Genomic DNA, 20,128 nt, shown 5'->3' with positions numbered 1-20,128 from the left:
CTATTTTTGGTAAATCCAAATCTTTGATGTCATAATTACACACGATTTTCTTCAAATTACTTAGAGCACGCCATATGTTCTCATAGCTTGGCGTGTCCGTATAAGACTTCCTGGTCACCATATACAGCAAAGATCGAGGACCATCTTCCAATCGCAGTACTCTTCCAATTTTAGGCTGCTGATTTCTTAACTCGTCCAGGCGGCCGAACTTTCTATTGAATACGGACGAGATTCCTTTAGTCATCTCGAGGTCTTGGGCAACACACTGGGCTAGAGAGACGTTTTCTGGAACACCAAACAGATCTTGCTGAACTTCTGTGGTCACGCCGAATCTAGCACTCTTTCTCTCTGCGTAATTTGACATAAATTCCTTAAAACTTGGCTGTGCGGTATCTTTCATTTCCTGTTGGAGGACTCGGGCTTCTTCTGTTTCATTGGAGCCAGCATATGGTGCAAGACGATTTATGTGAATAACTTTTGGTTTACCGTTTGGCAACTTCTTAATTCTGTATATTACGTCATTTATTTTCTTCTTAACTTCATACGGACCTTCCCATTGTCTTTGTAGTTTAGGACACAAGCCGCGACGACGTTGTGGATTATAAAGCCAGACAAGATCACCTATTTCGAAGCTTTCATTCTTGCATCGAGAATCATATTGATCTTTCATTCTGTCACTGGCTATCTGGATGTGTTGTCGGGCAAATTCATGAATGTTGTTCATCCGTAACTTCAGGCGGTCTACGTATTCTTCGCCTGCAACATATTCCTCGGAAGGTCTGCAGCCAAACTCTAGGTCGCAGGGCAAACGAACTTCACGACCCAACATCAGGCAGGTTGGTGTTTGACCTGTAGTTTCATTCACGGCCGAGCGGTAGGCCATCAGGAATAAATGAATGTGTTGGTCCCAATCTCGCTGATGTTCAGATACAACTTTGGACAAGTGTTTACCCATCGTTCGGTTCATCCTCTCGACCATTCCATCTGATTGAGGATGCAGGGGTGTTGTTCTGGTCTTATTGGCACCAATCAATTTACAAACGTTTTGGAAAAGAGCTGACTCAAAGTTTCGCCCTTGGTCGGAGTGGATCTCCAAGGGAACACCAAATCGGCTGAAGAATTCTTTAACAAGTACCTCTGCAACGGTAGCAGCTTCTTGATTCGGTAATGCATAGGCCTCGGTCCATTTCGTAAAATAGTCCATGGCTACCAGAATGTATTTATTTCCAGCATCGGTTTCTGGAAATGGACCTGCAATGTCGATTGCTACTCTTTCCATAGGACTTCCAACATTGTACTGTCTCATGGGTGCTCTCTTTTTACCAACTGGACCATTACCGGATGCACACAGTTCACATTTCCGGCACTATCTTCTTACATCATCTTTACAGTTCACCCAATAGAACCGTTCTCGAACCTTTTGCAGAGTCTGCGTAATACCAAAGTGTCCACCTGATGTACCGTCATGCAACTGACGCAATACTTCTGACACTTTACTTTTAGGTACAATCAACTGCAGCTTAGATTCTGTACCATCATCGTTCTCAAAGGTTCTGTACAGAAGATCATCTTTTAGTACCAGGCAATTCCATTGGCTCCAGTAGGCCTTGACTTCTGGACTACATGCACTAATGTTCTGCCAACTAGGTCTCTCACCTTGCTGCATCCAATCCAATACTCTTTTTATACATGGATCATCTTCTTGGGCGTGTTGTAGCTGTTGGGGCTGCCATTGTTTATTAACTACGGTAGTTCGTCTCACAGGGCAACGCTGTTCCTCTACTTTAAGCCGGTGATTACAACTTTCACCGCATGGCCGTATCGAGGAAGCATCTGTATTTGAACGAACTCTTCCAGCCCTCTTCACGCGTCTCTTCGGCATCGTGTCACGAATCACCCTCCGTACCATTTCCACCAAACGTTCATCTTTTCTCTTATCGCCTTTTTCCACGGCTATTACTCGACTGTTTCGTGAAGCTTGGCTAGCTGCTTCGTGTTCCAAGGCAATAGCAAGTGCTTCATCTAAAACTTTCGGCCTTGCTAGTCGTAAAGCTTTCTGTAGTTCATTATCTTTCAGCCCATTGACGAAGGTATCTACTGCAATTTCTTCTAAAACGCTGTCTGGCACCTCTGGATAAGCCAACCGCACCACACGAGCCACATCTGCTTCAAATTCTTGCAGATTCTCACTTGCTCGTTGACTTCTACTTCGCAGTTGTGCTTTGTATACTTGTTGTAGATGGGCATCTCCATAGCGTTTTTCTAGACGAGTGAACAAGGTCTGGTAACAATTTTCTTGACCCTTGGGAATTGACCTTAATATATCTGCAGCATCACCTCGTAAAGCAGCAGTCAAGGAAACAGCCTTTTCTTGTTCGGTCCAATGATTGGCGGTCGCAATAGCTTCAAACTGTCTAAGATATATAGACCAAGAGGACTTTCCATCAAATGGTGGTAATTTGAATCTCATATTATGCGACGTTTCGTCTCTCGGTAGTTCATCTTTCACTAAAGGATCTAACGCTGCTGCATTAACTGATGGTTGTACTTTTGTATCGGTTATCCTGCTCTCTAGCTGTTTGATCTTTTCTTCTACGGTCTCTACACTTTTCTGCATCTTATCGAATGTTCTAGAAACTTCTTCAAATTTCTCGTCATTCTGTCTACAAACGTCTTTAATTATTTGAGAAACACTTTCAAATTTCTCGTTGTTCTGTCTACAAACGTCTTTAATTACTTGAGAAACACTTTCAAATTTCTCGTTGTTCTGTCTACAAGTTTCATCGATCGTTTCAGAAACAGTTTTTAATTTCGATAAGATTACTTGCTCTGCTGACTGGAAGTGGAACGTCTCTGGGTCATCTCCGTTCTTCGTGAGGACTTCCTTGAGTCGTGCTTGTAGGACTATCTTGCACCCACTGCTGTCTAATTCGTACTCTTCTAATTGTTCACGGAACTGTTTTATGGTCAGTTCTTGTAGCAACATCTTTGGTCGGCACACACGTACTTTTCACAATGTCTTTTAAAAGTCTTTCCGAATACGAACAATTAACGCACTCCGGTTATTCCCGACGAATAAAGTTCAAAAGTCTTTTAAAGTCTCTCTGTAATTCACTTATTTATATCGCACTAAGTTTACCGAACACCGACACCAACTGTAACAATAACGAGCGTTCGGGTATTTATTTACGACTTTATTATTTATTTATACAAGTTTACTTTACAAACTTTAGCTTAAGACTAAACTCTATTCACAAAAATTATGCCTTATATATCCTAGTCGTTATTCTCGATCATTCCCGGCTAAGCCAGCTCTCCGACTATCGTGTGACCTTCCAACAACCGCGCATCGGTTCCACGTATAGCGTGCTTCGATCTAGACTTTTCTCGGCTTACGCCTTGCGGCTGGTGACTCATTGTTTTGCTACAATACGTTTATTGAATACTATGCTTCTGTCATTATTTCCATTAACTAGGACTCCTAGGTTCTTAAGTGTCCTACTTTTTCTAACTCATATTCTTCAATTTTTATCTGTCATATTAACCTTATTTTTCCTGAAGTAAATTAAGTACTTTGTTTTATTTTCATTTATTGCCCAACCTCTCTTTGATACTTCTTTGCACGGCCTCGAAAATTCTTTAAAATGTTAAGATTTCTGTTAATCAGTGCTATGTCGTCAGCGTATGCAACAAGTAACTATTTATGGTAAAAATGAAATCCATATACTACCCCGAACTTTTTATCTTTTCTTGGGGAAATTAACATGTTAATTGTGTGGCGGTTATGTTAAATTGGTGCATAATTCGTTGTAAACTCACCTTCATTTTGAGATATTAGTTGCATTGTCTGCATAGCAGATTATTTTAAGTTTTTTAAGTTTTTTAAATAATTTAATTTTTTTTAAACATGATATAACAAATTTTGCTTAAAATTTATCCCTATATTGATCTGTGGGGTTAGTTTTAATAAAATAATATTTTTCCTCCAGAAGTGGAGGCATCCACCCCAGGGTAAAGAGCAAGTTAGTACCACGTCACCTTTGTTTCTTTAGGTATCCTCTACTCACCATCTTCATGCAAATCGATGGAGGTTCAACGAAATCGGAGGTGAAAATCTTCAGTGACTACACTAATTTACCAATTTCGCAGCTTATTGCTACTTCCTGTATCCACTGAGTTGTGAGTCTGCAATTGATCGAAATTATCGATATACAATGAACACATTTTACAGAACAAACTCCACATTACTTATGATGATGATTTTTGACCTCCAGCTCTCAGTCTATAAAGTAAAGCGATAAAGTTGTAACAACTGTATCGCTTTCTTTGGGATTCATAATATCCGAGGTAAAATTTTTCAAAGTTTGCTACACACACCATTTTAGGCCATTTTCCTTATTTTTCCCAAACATTGTTCTATAACTTTTTTCTACACAGTTTTAAGTATATGCAATGGAATATACATTTTTTAATAGAAAAAAAAATTAAAGACCTGTAAAATTTTGAACAATTACAAAAGGTTCTGGTACTAATTTTAAGCAAGATATGGTTCTTCAAAGTTTTCTACTTTTAACAATTTTTGCAACTTTTAGGGTTTTTTAAGTTATACCTTACTTCTTTTTACATTTAGGTTTATATACAGCTAAATAAAAAAACAGAGCATATCTGTTTATTGTAAACATAATGATTGATATATTCTTGATATTGATATATTCTTACCTGTATTATTTCAAATTATTATTTTTACACAAAACAAAGACACTTGCAATGTGAAAGTTTAAAGTACCCCCACAAACCCTATGGAAATTAGGTCCAAGTGGATTTAGTTCATACTTTAAGAAAATACCCTTTGGAGCATCCTGATAAAAAGTTCTCATGGGCACATCTCGATCGTATGGAGGATTTTCAAGATATAGAGGCACAAACTCGGAAAATTATAAGTTTTACCGGGTATTCCAATTCCCTGAGTTACGGGCGACATTCCAATGAAGTCAGCCAAGACTATGTAGACAATACAGCGTCGAGCTATTGGTTGACATCAGGAAAGATTTCCCTGAAACGGAGGGTTCATTACTGGCCATTCTGGATCAGGTTATACCAACCAGAAATTACCTGAAATATATCGTCAAAGACCCTCAGATCCAAAACGACAAATGCCATATGGATGTCAAACCCAAGAAGCCCCCTAACATCTTACAGGGGGCTGCCAGGCATTTGCTGCAACTGAATACAAGGAACGGCATGACGCAGTGGGAAAAAAACTTTATCAATAGATAGCAGCTATCAAGCTAGGACTTCTCCAAACGGACCATATCTCATATTATCAATACGTCCCTGAGAGTATGCTTGACGGTGGCAACTAGAAGCTATACTGGGACCGCACTGTGCTCACAGACCAAACAGTGGCACATAGTAAAACAGATATCGTACTATTTAATAAATTAACAAGACAAACAACACTAATTGATGTGGCGATACCTAACAAAAATAATCTACGTAGTAAATTTACTGAAAAGTCGCCAAGTGCAGAGATCTGGAAATTCAAATACGAAGACAATGGAGAATGCAAAGTACCCAGACGATACCCATTATTATGTCTACTACTGGAGTCATTCCGAAGAACCTCCTCGAAAGCATAAAAAAGCTGAGTCTAAATAAACTTCAATACAAGACCATGCAGAAAGCTGTACTACTTGCAACGGCCAGATGTGTACGAAAATGTTTGGGAGATACACCTGCATACCAAGTCACCTAGGGCTCGATAACACGAAAAAAGTCCCATTAGAGCTCAATCCTTTTGATACCGTAGGTATCTGGGATGAGTCAATTTTCCCCTTAGAGGGAGTGTGAGCATTATGGCTAAATCTGGAATAATAATGACGGCGAAAATGTAGTTTTTGAAAATTCTGAGAAGGCATTCTATCAAAAACTCAATTCCACTGTAGAACGTGTCGATAAGACTTACCAAAGCCAAGAAAAAATTAATGAGTTTTGGGGAAATCAACTTTCCACACCACCAGTTAAGCTGCTCTTAACAACAATGCTGGATGGATAGAAGATATGACACAGAATTGCTAACACATCATTACTACTCTTTACGCACCCTTCACTACTAAATAAGTCTCAAATATCATCAAAGAGCTTCATAACTGAATATCTCCTGGACCAGACGGAGTTGAAAACAATTGGCTCAAGGGGTTTTGGAGTGTTCATGAACGTTTATCTACAATAATTAATCATGTTATTTCTAATCCTGAGAAATTACCTTCATTGCAAAATACCGCCCAATTACTTGTCTTCCAACTTTATACTAATTGGTCACATCCTGTGTAGCCCGGCGTATCTACCAACGCTGCACTCTGAACAATATCATAGAGCCTCAAAACAATCACCGATTACGTCATCACGTCCATATGGATGACGTCATTCGTATGAAATACATGCCAAAAAATTGTATTTAAAAATAAAAATCGACCTGTTTCGGGATTTTTCGGTAAAGTCGCCGGTTTACGAAATAATGAATTTATGCGTTACTGTATGGACGCACTGTATAAATAACAACTAAAGAAATTAGACTTAACAACAAAAATATTTATTAATTAAGGCACACATACAAAAAAATAAAATAAAAATAATAGTTTTTAGACACTTTATCAGTATCCATATGTAATTTGTTTTGAGTGACCACTATTTGCAGCATTAATACTTGCTAGCTGCGCTGATTTTGTGGCTTTTAAAGCAGATATTTGAATATCCTTCAGGTCACCGCCAACATGTTTTAATTGATGAATCAGAGCTTCCAGCTTCTGTTTAGCTTCAAATAGCATTCCTTTTTGAGTTGCTTCTGCATTTGCAGCTTCTGCGGCGGCAGCTGTTGCATCATGTGCAGTAGCTTCAGCTTCGTTTATAGTAGATCGAAGGGAATGTAGCTGGGACTGAGCTTTATAAGCAGCTTGCTGTGCTGCATGTGCGGCTAACGAAGCTTGGTGGTATTGGGTAATTTCATCTTTTAGTTGATTTTGTGCAGCTACAATTTGGTGCTTAATATTAGATAGAATCGCTTGTTTTCCTTTCAACGCTGTTTGGGCTGTTTTCGAAGCCTAAAACAATTTGAACTAAATTTTACTGTTAGTTTTAAAGGATAATAAACATTAACTTAGACTACAAAAATAAAAAAATATGAAAATAAATTTTTAAGGGACGCTTTTCTTTAGTTACGAATGACTAAGGATTGTTCGAAATAAACTGTCACATACATTTGTTAAAAAATTGAAAAATCTATCACATTCTTTAAAGAAAAGCGTGGGGCGCGTCTTCATCGAATAAATGGTTTTCGCCCCACGCTTTTCTTTAACAAATGTGTTAGAGTTTTTCAATTTTTTAACAAATGTGTGTGACAGTTTATTTCGAATAATCCTTTGAGTTTAATAATAGTCTGGGCTGATTATCGGAGAATAGGCCATTTTTGGGAAAAGTTATTTACCAGCAATTTTATTGCTGGAATCTAATCTTATGATTGTATATATTAATAATATAGGTATGCAAAGTCCACAGATAGTGTGCTACTTTTTTTATAAACAAAATGGCGCCGACAAATCGTATTTTTTCAATTATTGCTATATAACTCCGAAGATTTTAACTTTACAACAAAAACACTCAAATAAAAATTCACCGTGATTGAATTCTGCATAGAGACGTGTTTTTCCCCATCTGCTCCGACGAACATTTTCCTCGGAAAATGCGGGTTTTCTCAACAAAATCTTTAAATTTCAAATAAAGTTTTAGATAAGTAATTATTTACCAATAATTAAATAATTTGGTGACTTAAAAGCCTTCTTGGTTTAGATTATAGTTCCAGAAGCTGGTGAAAATTTAACGAATATTTTAGCAACAATTCAATTGTTAATTAATAATTTACGGTCGCAATAATAACCAAAATAATTATGATACACTGATCAAACTTTGAAATCTTATAAAGATGAGATGCCTATTTAACATTTTGTCGACAAAATATAAATTTTTTATTTTTTTGCATAATCTTTAAATGTTTAAAAAAATAGTTATAAACAAATTAACGTTTCTCAGAAAGTTTTTATTATATTATAATTTTAAAAAATAGCTAAAATGCGCATTTCAAATATCTTGAAAATTAATGCTTTAAAACTTTTTTGCAATCATTTGCAAAAAAGTTATGAAACAGCAAAATAAACATACGATTACTACGGTGTTAATAATTTTTTTTAATTCTTTCAAAGCGTAGAAGTGAGTTTAAAGTACAAGCTAATTATCTATAAAACAATATCGATTATCAGCTTAATGGTTATATTTTAATTAAAGATTATAAATATATTTTTTTGTAATTAACACGCGCGAAAGTAGAATAATACAGTACCGTAGCTACCCGCCCACATACACAACTCGCGCGAGTTTAAGCGTGTCAGTCGCTTCAAGTGAACATTTTATCTCCGGCTCTGTATCAAGCCTACTTTCACGCTAAAAATTACAAAAAAAAGTATTTTTAATCTTTGATTAAAATATAACCAATGCACTAATTTCTGACATTTTTTGTGAGTAATTAGATTGTACCATAGACTCACTTTTAAGCTTTGAAACAATTAAAACAAATTATAAACAATGGAGAAATCGTATATTTACTTTGCTGTTTCCTACCTTTTTTTGCAAATGGTTGGAAAAATTTTTTAAAGCATTTATTTTCAAGACCTATGAAATACGCATTTTAAGTATTTTTTAAAATTAGAATATAATAAATAATTTCTAAGAAATGTTAATTTGTTTATAACAATTTTTTTTAAACATTTAAAAATTATGCAAAAAAATGAAAAATTTATATTTTGTCAACAAAATATTAAATAGGCATCACACCTTTATAATCTTTCTAAGTTTGATCAATGTCTCATGATTATTTTGGTTGTTATTGCGACTGTAAATTGTTAATTAACAATTGAATTGTTGCTAAAATATTCGTTTCATTTTAACCGGCTTCTGAATTTATAATCTATACTAAGAAAGCTTTTTTTCACCAAGCTATATAATTATTGAGAAATAATTACTGGTCCAAAAAATTTATTTGAAAATTCGAGATTTTGTTGGGAAAACCCACGTTTTCTGAGGAAAATTTTCGTCGGAGCAAATCGGGAAAAACATGCCTCTATGTAGAATTAAATTGGGGTGAATTTTTATTCGAGTATTTTTGGTGTAAAGTTAAAATCTTCGGAGTTATAGAGCAATAATTGAAAAAAATACGATTTGTCGGCGCCATTTTGTTTACAAAAAAAGTAGCACACTATCTGTGGACTTTGCATACCTATATTAATATTATATAGGATCTTATAATTCGATTAAAGCAATAAAATTGCTGGTAAATAACCTTTCTTTGTACTTAACTAATTAGACCAACGTATTATAACTATTTTTTTTTTCAAAATTTAAAGATTATGCAAAAAAGGAAAAATTTATATTTTGTCGATAAAATATTAAACAAGCATCTCATCTATATATTCTTTATAAGTTTGATCAATGTATCATGATTATTTTGGTTATTATTGCGATCGTAAATTGTTAATTAACAATTGAATTGTTGCTAAAATATTCGTTTAATTTTCACCAGCTTCTGGAATTACAATCTATACCAAGAAATCTTTGATGTCACTAAGTTATTTAATTATTGATTAATAATTACTTACCTAAAACTTTATTAAAAAATTATATTTTTTGTTAGGAAAACCCGCATTTTCCGAGGAAAATTTTCGTCGGAGCAAATCGTGAGAAACATACCTCTGTGCAGAATTTAATTGCGGTGAATTTTTATTTGAGTGTTTTTGTTGTAAAGTTAAAATCTTCGGAGTTATATAGCAATAATTGAAAAAAATACGATTTGTCGGCGCCATTTTGTTTATAAAAAAAGTAGCACACTATCTGCGGACTTTGCATACCTATATTATTAATATATAGGATCTTATAATTCGATTCCAGCAATAAAATTGCTGGTAAATAACTTTTCCATGAATTTTGCTAATTAGCCCAGACTATAGTTATTTATGATATAAGTGTTAAAAGTACACGTTTAAGGCACGCATGCGAAAGTTTACAGAATGAGCGATAGCGACTTCTGCAATTCACATAAGTGCCTTAAAAATGTACTTTTTAACACGCATATCATACAATATTTTTTCTACAAACGTAATTACAGGACAACATCTACAAAAAATTTTACTTGAACTTGACTGACATTCCATTTTTATATTTTTTTTGACATTACATCAAAATTTTCTATACGGTCAATACGAACTGCAGTGCCTTAAAAATATTTTAAAGCACTAGTGCCTTAACGTAGCATTTTTAACGCTCGTATGGAGTGCTAAAAATTGCATTTTTAACACGGTTGTAGAAAAAAAAATTTATTGTTTGCTTTTTAGTTGATTTTTTTATAATATTTTTAATTTTATTCACTCGTAACCAAAGAATAGCGTTTCTTTTTTCATATTTTTTAAATTTTTTGTCTTACACTTTTTAAACATTAAAATATATCATCATGTTTATTAAAATCACTCGGGTGCAAAAAAATCGATCCACCGAAAGTTTGGTCATTTTTGATATCTCGAATTTTCTAAACCTGTTGTCCGACTACGTCTTAAAACCCACCAAATTTGATTTGCATATCTTAACTGGTTTTAAAGTAATAAATAAATCGTCAGTTTGTAAAAAAAAATTGAACACACCGTATCTCGGGATCGAAGCATTTGCGGACATATAATTATAAAGCAAACTGTCATTATTTTCTCATGTAAAATAACCCCTTAAAGTTTGTCGCACTTATTTAGAAACACCCTGTACTGATGACGAACAGGGCCAGTTGTTAAAATACCTAACTTTTTTATTATCCAACATAAGCGAATGAATTTAAAAACAGAATGTTAAGAAAACCTGAGGCCATAGTTGGGTTTTAATTTCAGTATTTTATTATTGCTAGGATAGTCCACAGGGTGATGCGAAACTTTGAGAAAAAAACACAGTGTCATTCGTACACCCGGTATACAATGACAGTTTACCTGTCTAGCAACAATATTATTACAGCGATATTGGTAATGAATAAGGCTATAACAAGGTAAAAAAAATCACTTAAATCGGACAACAGGTTTAGGAAATTCGAGACATCAAAAATGACTAAATTTTCAGTATATCGATTTTTTTGCACCCAAGTGTATATGTATAAAACACATGATATAAAAATATGAAAAGTAGTCGGAATCGGCAAAAAATTTGAAAGTTTATTGTGTATTAATGAAGCATAACTTAAACAATTAACGTAAAAAGTGAAATTATGTATAGTTCATATAATTAGCTACAATCCGTAAAAGTTTCAATTTTCTTCATTGTAAAAAAAACAGAGAATTTAAGCAATTTTCATTAAAAACGTTATTTTTCATTTAAACAATTAATAAACATAAAAAAAATTTTATTGACTATTCGTGTATTGTTCCCGCGAATGCATATATCTGCAAATTTTCATTCAGTTGCATTGAAAAAAGTCAGTCAAATCAACGTCTAAAGATTTGACACAAACGTTTGAACGAAAGAAAAGCGTTTAATAAAAAAAAATTAATAACCTTGTCATTATTTTAACCTTACTGTTATTAGAAGTTTTAATAATAAATATGTCGGATGATGTAATATGGTATTAACTGTTTTCCAGCACGTGCACGATGCTAACTTGAAGCAAAAATGAAGACGCACATCAACTCATAACACAACTTAAAAAGTAAGTAACTGGCAAAAATATAGCCTGTAAAAAAGTGAAAAAATGCTTTAGGCATGAAGTCCCTAGATATAGTAGAAGCAGAGTTATAGCTTAAAAAATAGGTTCATATTCGCCAAATTCCAAATAGAATATTTCAACGTGAAATGACCAAAAAATTAAGCACTTTTTGAAGAAAACTCATTACAACAAAGCAAGAGTTTAAAAAGCTTTATTTTTATTTTTATAAAAAAAAGATTCTAGCATCAAATGTAAGCAAGTTACGCTCAAAATACAGTTGGTCTCTTTTGTTTTGGCAAAACAAATCGGCAAAAAAAATTAGCAACTTAAATGAAATTAATCGTTACCGCTTCACAAGTTGCTTTATTTATATTGTGTTTATATGATCTGTATGTTTCATCGATTCAACGTTGTTATTTAAAAAAAATGGTTTTAAAGTAAAATTTTTAAAATTCTTAATAAAAAAAAATTTCTACAATGGTTTTAGCAGGTCGAGACAACCAGTCACACTGCCAGGGAGTCTCTTCGAATTCTTCCCGATCATTTTGGGAGTTGCCACTCACCAGAACTAACGCCACCAGATGCGTACATATGGGAAATTCTGAAGGAGGCAAACAGATCCACCGTCTGCCCTTTTGGAATTGCGGACTATGGTTTGTTTTTAAACCAAGAGGATTGATTCAAATTTACCGCGCTGTAATGCTTGTTTGTAATTGGTCCAACCACAGGCAGGTTTACTCCGTAAGTTTACTCCACTGTTATAAAATTTTGACACTAATAACATTTATCAAATTTTGACACAATTGGCATTTCATAGGTTAATTAAGTTATATCGGCGATTTTTTGTATTTTCTGCGTTATTCCTTTAATTTTTAGATTTTTAGGCTGCTTTTATATAAAAAGCAGTTGTTTTTAGAATTATTTAGCGACGTATTGATATAATATAATATTTATGGATTACCGTCGAGGGCCGACAAGAAGATGTATTTGGTGATTATTCTAGTGACTTTCTTGCGCATGAATCTGTGTTTTTAGTTTACTCCTCCTGGTTAAAAAATAAACCATAGAATTAAAGATTTTTCGTGCCAAAGGGCAGTGGCGGATCTATAAATTTGCCTTGGGAGGGGAAATTTCCTTAGAGAAGAAGTTGCAATGAAAAACCAACCAAAAGACATAAAAAAGGTAAACTCAGATTACATAAAAGACATAAATAATAACATATAGGCATTGTTCCTTAATTTTCCTAACCAGCTTGCTTATTGGGTTGAATTTCTCTTTCTGTGGTTTCGGTTTCATGTCAGCTAATATATTAATTTTGGACCGTGTTCGAGGGGAAATTTCCTCATTTTCCCTCCCCGGCGTAGATCAGCCAGTGGCCAGAGAGAATCTTTAACATATGTTTTATCGAGAACGTGCGTCGTCGTGGCTAATGTGTGCAAATCATGTATACTAGATGTATAAATAATCAAAAACATTTCAAAATTCATTACAGTACTGTTTATTTTGCCGCATACTGTACTTGCATTCGCGTATAAATTTATAATTGTTACTAATCTTTAGCATAATAACATGGAATACCCGTACGCTAATTATATTCGGATAAATTAATAACAGTAAACGCTCGTTTTAAGTTACATTATTATTCGTTGCACGATAATTCGGATGGAATTCCCCAGATTATTATTTTGTGCTTGATGTCAGCGCAGTCTCTTAATCTGGGGAATTCTATCCGAATTATCATCTTACAACGGATACTTAAAATCATAGTCACAGTATAAAGAGGGACAGTAGAACCACTCTCCGAAAAATTGGAAGTAAAGTCTGTAGTCGCGCATGGCGACCGCGCAATGTTGGCAGTCGCTTTTGCCCCACTCTCGCATTACTAGTAGCATAGAAACGTACGGATTTTAACATAGTCTAAGAGCTAGTGAACCCTCCGACTAACGGTCCTCCTGTAAGGCTAGAAATTTTTCTAGTAATAATTCATAGCACACCAAGGCTAAAAACCATGACCTGGCAGGCATCAGCGGTGCACGTGGTTTTTAGCCTTGGTGTGCTATAAATTATCACTAGAAAAATTTCTAGCCTTACAGAATGACCTTTAGTCGGAGGGTTCACTAGCTCTTAGACTAACAGGGAAAACCCGCATGCACCACTGGTGAATTACCAATTGCGTACTGCCGGTATTACTTCTTGAGATCAAAGCGCCGACAGAGGAGTGATTTTACTGTGGAACCTCTATATACTGTGTCATAGTCAAATACAAATAATAAGAACTGATCAATGTGACGTTTACAAACATAACTAACATTGCAGAATATTGATTGAGTGACTACTATTGCTTTTAAGGATAACCTGACCAAAAATGCGTTTTAATTTAACAAGCGTAGATATATTAACCATATTATAAGCAGTGTAAATTTAAAATTGTAGACAAATAATTACCTCAACAGCAACATTAGCTAAAGTACTTTTTACTCCAAATTCTGCATTACTTCCAGCGGAATGTTGATTATGAACTGCGTTTTTAGCACTAACTGCCGAAGATCGTGCTATATGGGCAAGTTGGGCACTTTTTTGAAAAAGCGAATTGCCGTCATGATAATGTCCTAGTCCTGAAAATCCGTGGTTGCTCAGTGAGACGGGTTCAAACTGGACAAGTTCTGGTGTAAATAAAGTTGAATAAGCTGGAGCTGTAACAAATTGTGACACGATTATTAAAAATAGTGTAATATGGTCTAAAATTTAATATCCCAGAATGCTCAGAAGTCAGTTCGAATATGGTGGAGATAAATGATCATTATTCGCTTCTTGCGTGACCATGGTAGTGATACATGAAACGATGCCACCGTGACTAACGGCGAAATATGTCAATTTTGGCGATCCTTTGTAATGTCAGTCTCATCGTTTGTATAACAAATTTTATCAAAAATGTTACATAAATGTTGCGTATTTACCTAATTATTCTACTAACAGTCAAAATAGTAAGTATACTATTTATAAATCTCCATAATTACATATCAATTAGAGAAAATATTTAAACTAGGAGAAGTAAACGCAAAAGACAGATTTACGCCCAATAATGTCATAAAAATCACCAGATTTATCTTCTTTTTTGGTTGACCAGGTCGGCTTTCGACGGTAATCCAGTAATCAGTGTCGAATAACTTATAAGACTAATAACAATAATACGTCGCTAAAGAGTTCTAAAAACAACAGTTTTCTTAAATGAAGACTAAAAATCTAAAAGTTAAAGGAATAACTCAGAAAGTACAAAAAATCGCAGATATAACTTAATTAACCTATGACTAGTAAATGTCAATAGTGTCAAAAATTTCATAAATGTAAATAGTGTCAAAATTTCATAATTTCGTGTAGTGCACAAGAACCGTGGAGTAAACATTCCTGCGGTTGGATAAATTACAAACAATCATAACAGCGCGGTAAATTTGAATTACTCCTAGTTTAAAAACGAGGATAGACTTTTCCCTTTTCGATCTGTTTTGAGTTGAAAAGATAAATTGTGATGGATTTTTAGAAACCCAATTCTCAATACTACATCCATTTTATATACAGGGTGTCCCGAAAAGATTGGTCATAAATTATACCACACATTCTGGAGTCAAAAATAGTTCGATTGAACCTAACTTACCTTAGTACAAATTAATGTGCTCATAAAAAAAAGTTATAGTTACAAAATGAAAATCAATTTTTTCAATATATCGAAAACTATTAAATATTTTTTATTGAAAATGGACATGTATCATTCTTATGGCAGGATCATCTTAAAACAAAATTATAGTGAGATTTGTCCACCCCATAAAAATTTTATGGGGGTTTTGATCCCTTAACCCCCCCTAAACTTTTGTGTACGTTTGTGTAGGTTCCAATTAAAAAATTATTGTGGTACCATTAGTTAAACACAGTGTTTTTAAAACTGTTGCCTCTTAGTCTTTTTTTGATAAGTCACCTTTTATCGAGATGTGGCTTCTGTTACAAAATATACCTAGAAATGTAAATTATAAATACATTTTCATATTATTAACAGGTTTCTATAATCGTTCTTATATACAAATATGTGGTGGATTCGACAAATATTCAAAATATCTCGATAAACACTGGCTTATCGAAAAAGTCTTAAGAGACAAACATGTTTTAAAAACAGTGTGTTTAACTAATGGTGCCACAATAATAATTAAATTGGAACGTACACAAAAGTTTGGGTGGGTCTAAGGGAACAAAACCCCCATAAAATTTTTATGGGGTACACAAATTTTACTTTAATTTTTATTTAAGATGCTGATGTCATAAGAATGCCACATGTCCATTTTCAATGAAAAATCTCGATAAGAGTTTTCGATATATGAAAAAGAATTGATTTTCATTTTGTAACGTCAAAGGGCTGTAACTTTTTTTGTGTGCACTATTGTACATAGGTAAGTGAGATTCAATCAACCTATTTTTGACCCCAGATTCTGTGATATAATTTATTACTAATTTTTTCGGGACACTCTGTATAAATTGGAAAAATATTGTTAAAAATCTAATTATTAATAATTTGCAACTTCACAATATTTATTTATCATATTATGCTTAACTTCAAGTTGTGCTCGTCAAAAATGTCAAGTGTCGCGTCAGTCATGCACAGAGCGAATACACACATCCAAAAAATTAACGCACCACCTTAAAAATGGGTCATTTTTTATGTCTCGAATTTTCTAAACCTGTTGTCCGATTTAAGTGATTTTTTTAATATGGTATAGCCTTATAGTCCAGAGAAATGATTTTTCTCGTGACACATCCCCCTCCAGGCCGAAACTAAATTTTTTGAGTAGTATGGATATCTATAATAATAACCCATATGTTCCTGCAACCGATTTTGATGATATACAAATGAAGATCAAAAAACGGTAAATTTTCGTTTTTTTTTTCGGCTATAACCAAAAAGTTAAGCATTTTAAACAAATTTGAGAGTAAGAAACTCATAAATCGTCTAAAAAATTTCAATATGGCGTTCGCTGAATATGTTTATCCTTATTGGTTGCTTAGAAAATTGCAAAATAAATCATAAATTTTGATGTTTTTTTAATATTCATAACTTATGTAAAAATTAACTTAGAACCTTCTTGTTACACGAATTTCTGAGACTTCTGGTGCGTAAATTATATTTTAAATTTCAAAGCAATTGGTCAAATAGTTTAAAAGTTATTTAATCTGTTTTTCCCAAATTCATTTTTTTTGCAACACTATATATGTCAGAAAATTATGAGGTTACAGTAAGACTTTTTACAGTTTCTGGAAGAAGAACATTTATACTATTGACTTAATTAAAAAAATTACAGAAAGTAATTTTAAACAGTGTAAAATTATTTTGCAAAAACACGTCTATTTTTAGCTTACTTATAAACAATTAGAATAACTTTTTAACCGTTACCCATAGAAAAATTATTTTTTCATTTTTGGAAAGACTGAAATTTTATACACATTTAGAAATTTAGGGACGAAGTTAGCCCCCCTTTTTTTAATTCACATGTTTTTGCAAAATAATTTTGCAGTATTTAGAATTATTTTTTGGCATTATTTTAAAATAAATTTATATTATAAATCTTCTTCTGTCATAAACTATCCAAAGTATTAGTGTAACTTCATCATTTTCTGACTTATAGCGTTGCAAAAAAAATTAAATTGGGAAAAACAAATTAAATACCTTTTAATCTATTTGACCAATTGCTTTGAAATTTAGGGTATGATTTAAGCACCAGAAGTCTCAGTATTCCGTGTAATAAGAACGTTCGAAGTTAATCTTTACATAAGTTATGAATATTTATAAAGACTCAAAATTTATGATTTATTTTGCAATTTTCTAAGCAACCAATAAGGATACACATATTCAGCGAACGTCATATTAAAGTTTTTTATACGATTTATGAGTTTCTCACTCTCAAATTTGTTTAAAATATTTAACTTTTTGGTTATAGACGAAAAAAGCAAAAATTTACCGTTTTTTGATTTTCATTTGTTTATAACTATGTATATCATCAAAATCGGCTGCAGGAAACATTATAGGTTATTAATATAGATGTCCATACTACTCAAAAAATTTGGTTTCGGCCTGGAGGGGGTTGTGTCACCAACAGGATATTTTTTTCCTTATTTCTCTAAACTATTATTAGGGCCGGTATTTCAATAGCTACTTAAGCTTTCGCTTAGCTAAGCCTGTGTCAAAAGTTAAGGAGAAGCTTAAGCTGGGTGCGGTATTTCCATCATTCCCTTACCTAAACTGATGCTCAACTGTAAAGTTAATTGGTTTGGTACCTCTGAATACGTCAAAATGCCAGAACTAACTGTTCTGAGGTAAAAACCAATACTGTTGACATTTAATTTTATCTTCTCATCTGTATCCATGTCATTTACTTCACTTAATTTTGTGTACATGGTATGTACATGTGTTGCTAGTTTATTGTCTATATTTTCTCTGGTTATATTTTTATTGTTATTTTGCATAAGTAATAGATCCGTCTTTGTAATTTTGTTTATTGGATATATTCCTTAAAATGTCAAATTGGAATGTAAGTTTATTTTTGTAAAATAAATATACCTACCAAGCATTGTAGAAATAAACGATTTTCTTGTGCCTACACCTTCCAAAAGTAGTTGAGAATTTTAGTAATCGTTATTACGATTAATAAATTAATAGATTATTATTTAATAATCTAATAATACCGGTACTACTCAAAAGTTGGTTTTCAAAATAACTTTATAATTAATAATCTATAGAAATAACCTCAAAATACAGAAAACAAATTTTAAGCAAAGGCTTAAACCAACTCCCGCGTGAGCTTAAAATTATTTGGTTTAAGCCTAGGCTTAAGCCTCAAATTGAAGTGGAAATACAGGCATCTAAGCTTAAGCAAAGGCTTAAAGTAAGCTTTGGCTTAAGTGAGGTTGGAAATACTGGCCCTAGTCTTTAACAATATCGCTGTTGCTAAACAGGCAAATTGTCATTTTATACCGGGTGTACCAATAAAACTGGGTTTTTTCTTAAAGTTAGAAACATCTTGTGGAATATTCTAGCATTTACAAAACATGTACTAAAATTAAAACCCAACTATAGCCTCAGGTTTTCCTAATATTCTGTTTTTTAATCATTCACTTGTGTTGGATAATTAAAAAGTTAGGTACTTCAACAACTAGCCATATTTTTCATCGGTACAAGATGTTTTTAAATAAGTATGACAAACTTTAACGGTAATTCTGTGTGAACAATCATGACAGTTTGCTTTATAAACGTATGTCAGCAAATGTTTCCGAGATACGGGGTGTTGAAATTTTTCTTACAAACTGACGATTTATTTATTACTCTAAAACCGGTTGAGATAGGCAAATGAAATTTGGTAGGTTTTAAGTGGTAGTTATTGTACGTTTTTTGACATACAATTAAAAATATTATATTCACTATTGGCGCGCAACCGGGTAATATTACTGAATATTTACCACCCGGTATAGTTTATCAATGATAAACTATACCGGGTGGTGAATCGTCAAATAGGCCTTAGACAACTCAATGGAAAAGTCTAAGTTGTTGAATTTCTGCTTCCCTAGATTATTTTAGATGAAAAGTCATGAGAAACTGTAGAGGTCTGAAAAAAATGAAAATAAAGATGATTCAGATTTGATTACATGCATATTTGGGATTTAACCTAACCCTCCTCGGAGTACTCAGAGCACCGTGTAGGGACACTTAGTTACTGACTCTTTGAGCTAACTATCGAGGGTAAAAATTCAATATCATTTGATTAGATTGTCCTATCGACAAATCTCAAAATGCATTTCAAAGCTGAAGAGGAGAGCTTTCGAATCCAATTTTTGCATTTTGTTGCAAATGAAGTCAGTTTTGCACAGTTGTTAAATAAATAAAAATTGCGCGATTTTTGCCACTTTCTACGATTATTATGGGGGTTTTTAGGGGGAAGCCCGGAGGGTACGAATGGCAATTTTTTTGCATCTTTTTGGGGGTTTCAAAATTGATATTCTCAACAAAATTCAGCTTATTGATATGATTTTTAGAGGTTAAATCTCTCAGGCTTGGACTAATAAGGCATTTGTTTTAATTGTGTTTAATGTGTTTAATTGGTAGGACCAATCTAACATTCGTTATGAATGAAACAGGTGACCAAAATCACGAGATAAAAAGACGTATTGAAATTGCCAGGTCTACTTTTATAAAAATGAAAAAATTATTTTGTAATCGTGATATTAGTATTCATCTACGAACTAGAATGTTAAAATGCTATGTATTCAGTACTTTGCTCTACGGTGTGGAGTCATGGACTCTTAAACAGAGGAATATTA

The 20,128-nt window shown here is 33.4% G+C and overlaps 1 protein-coding gene across 1 annotated transcript in view; it reads right to left on the bottom strand.

Annotated features, from left to right (window-relative positions):
* Nucleotides 1–6,644: 6,644 nt before the first annotated feature.
* LOC126880860 (uncharacterized) overlaps nt 6,645–20,128 on the bottom strand; it is a 29,033-nt gene continuing 15,549 nt past the window's right edge. The window contains exons 2-3 of the mRNA XM_050644929.1: nt 14,222–14,469; nt 6,645–7,100 (exon numbers count right to left, since the gene is read on the bottom strand). Coding sequence (XP_050500886.1) covers nt 6,654–7,100; nt 14,222–14,469 — 695 coding nt within the window. The 3' untranslated portion in view covers nt 6,645–6,653. The remainder of the gene's footprint in view (nt 7,101–14,221; nt 14,470–20,128) is intronic.

Source organism: Diabrotica virgifera, chromosome 2, assembly GCF_917563875.1.
Source record: "Diabrotica virgifera virgifera chromosome 2, PGI_DIABVI_V3a".
Lineage (NCBI taxonomy): Eukaryota > Metazoa > Arthropoda > Insecta > Coleoptera > Chrysomelidae > Diabrotica > Diabrotica virgifera.
This window is presented reverse-complemented; position numbering and strand designations above follow the sequence as displayed.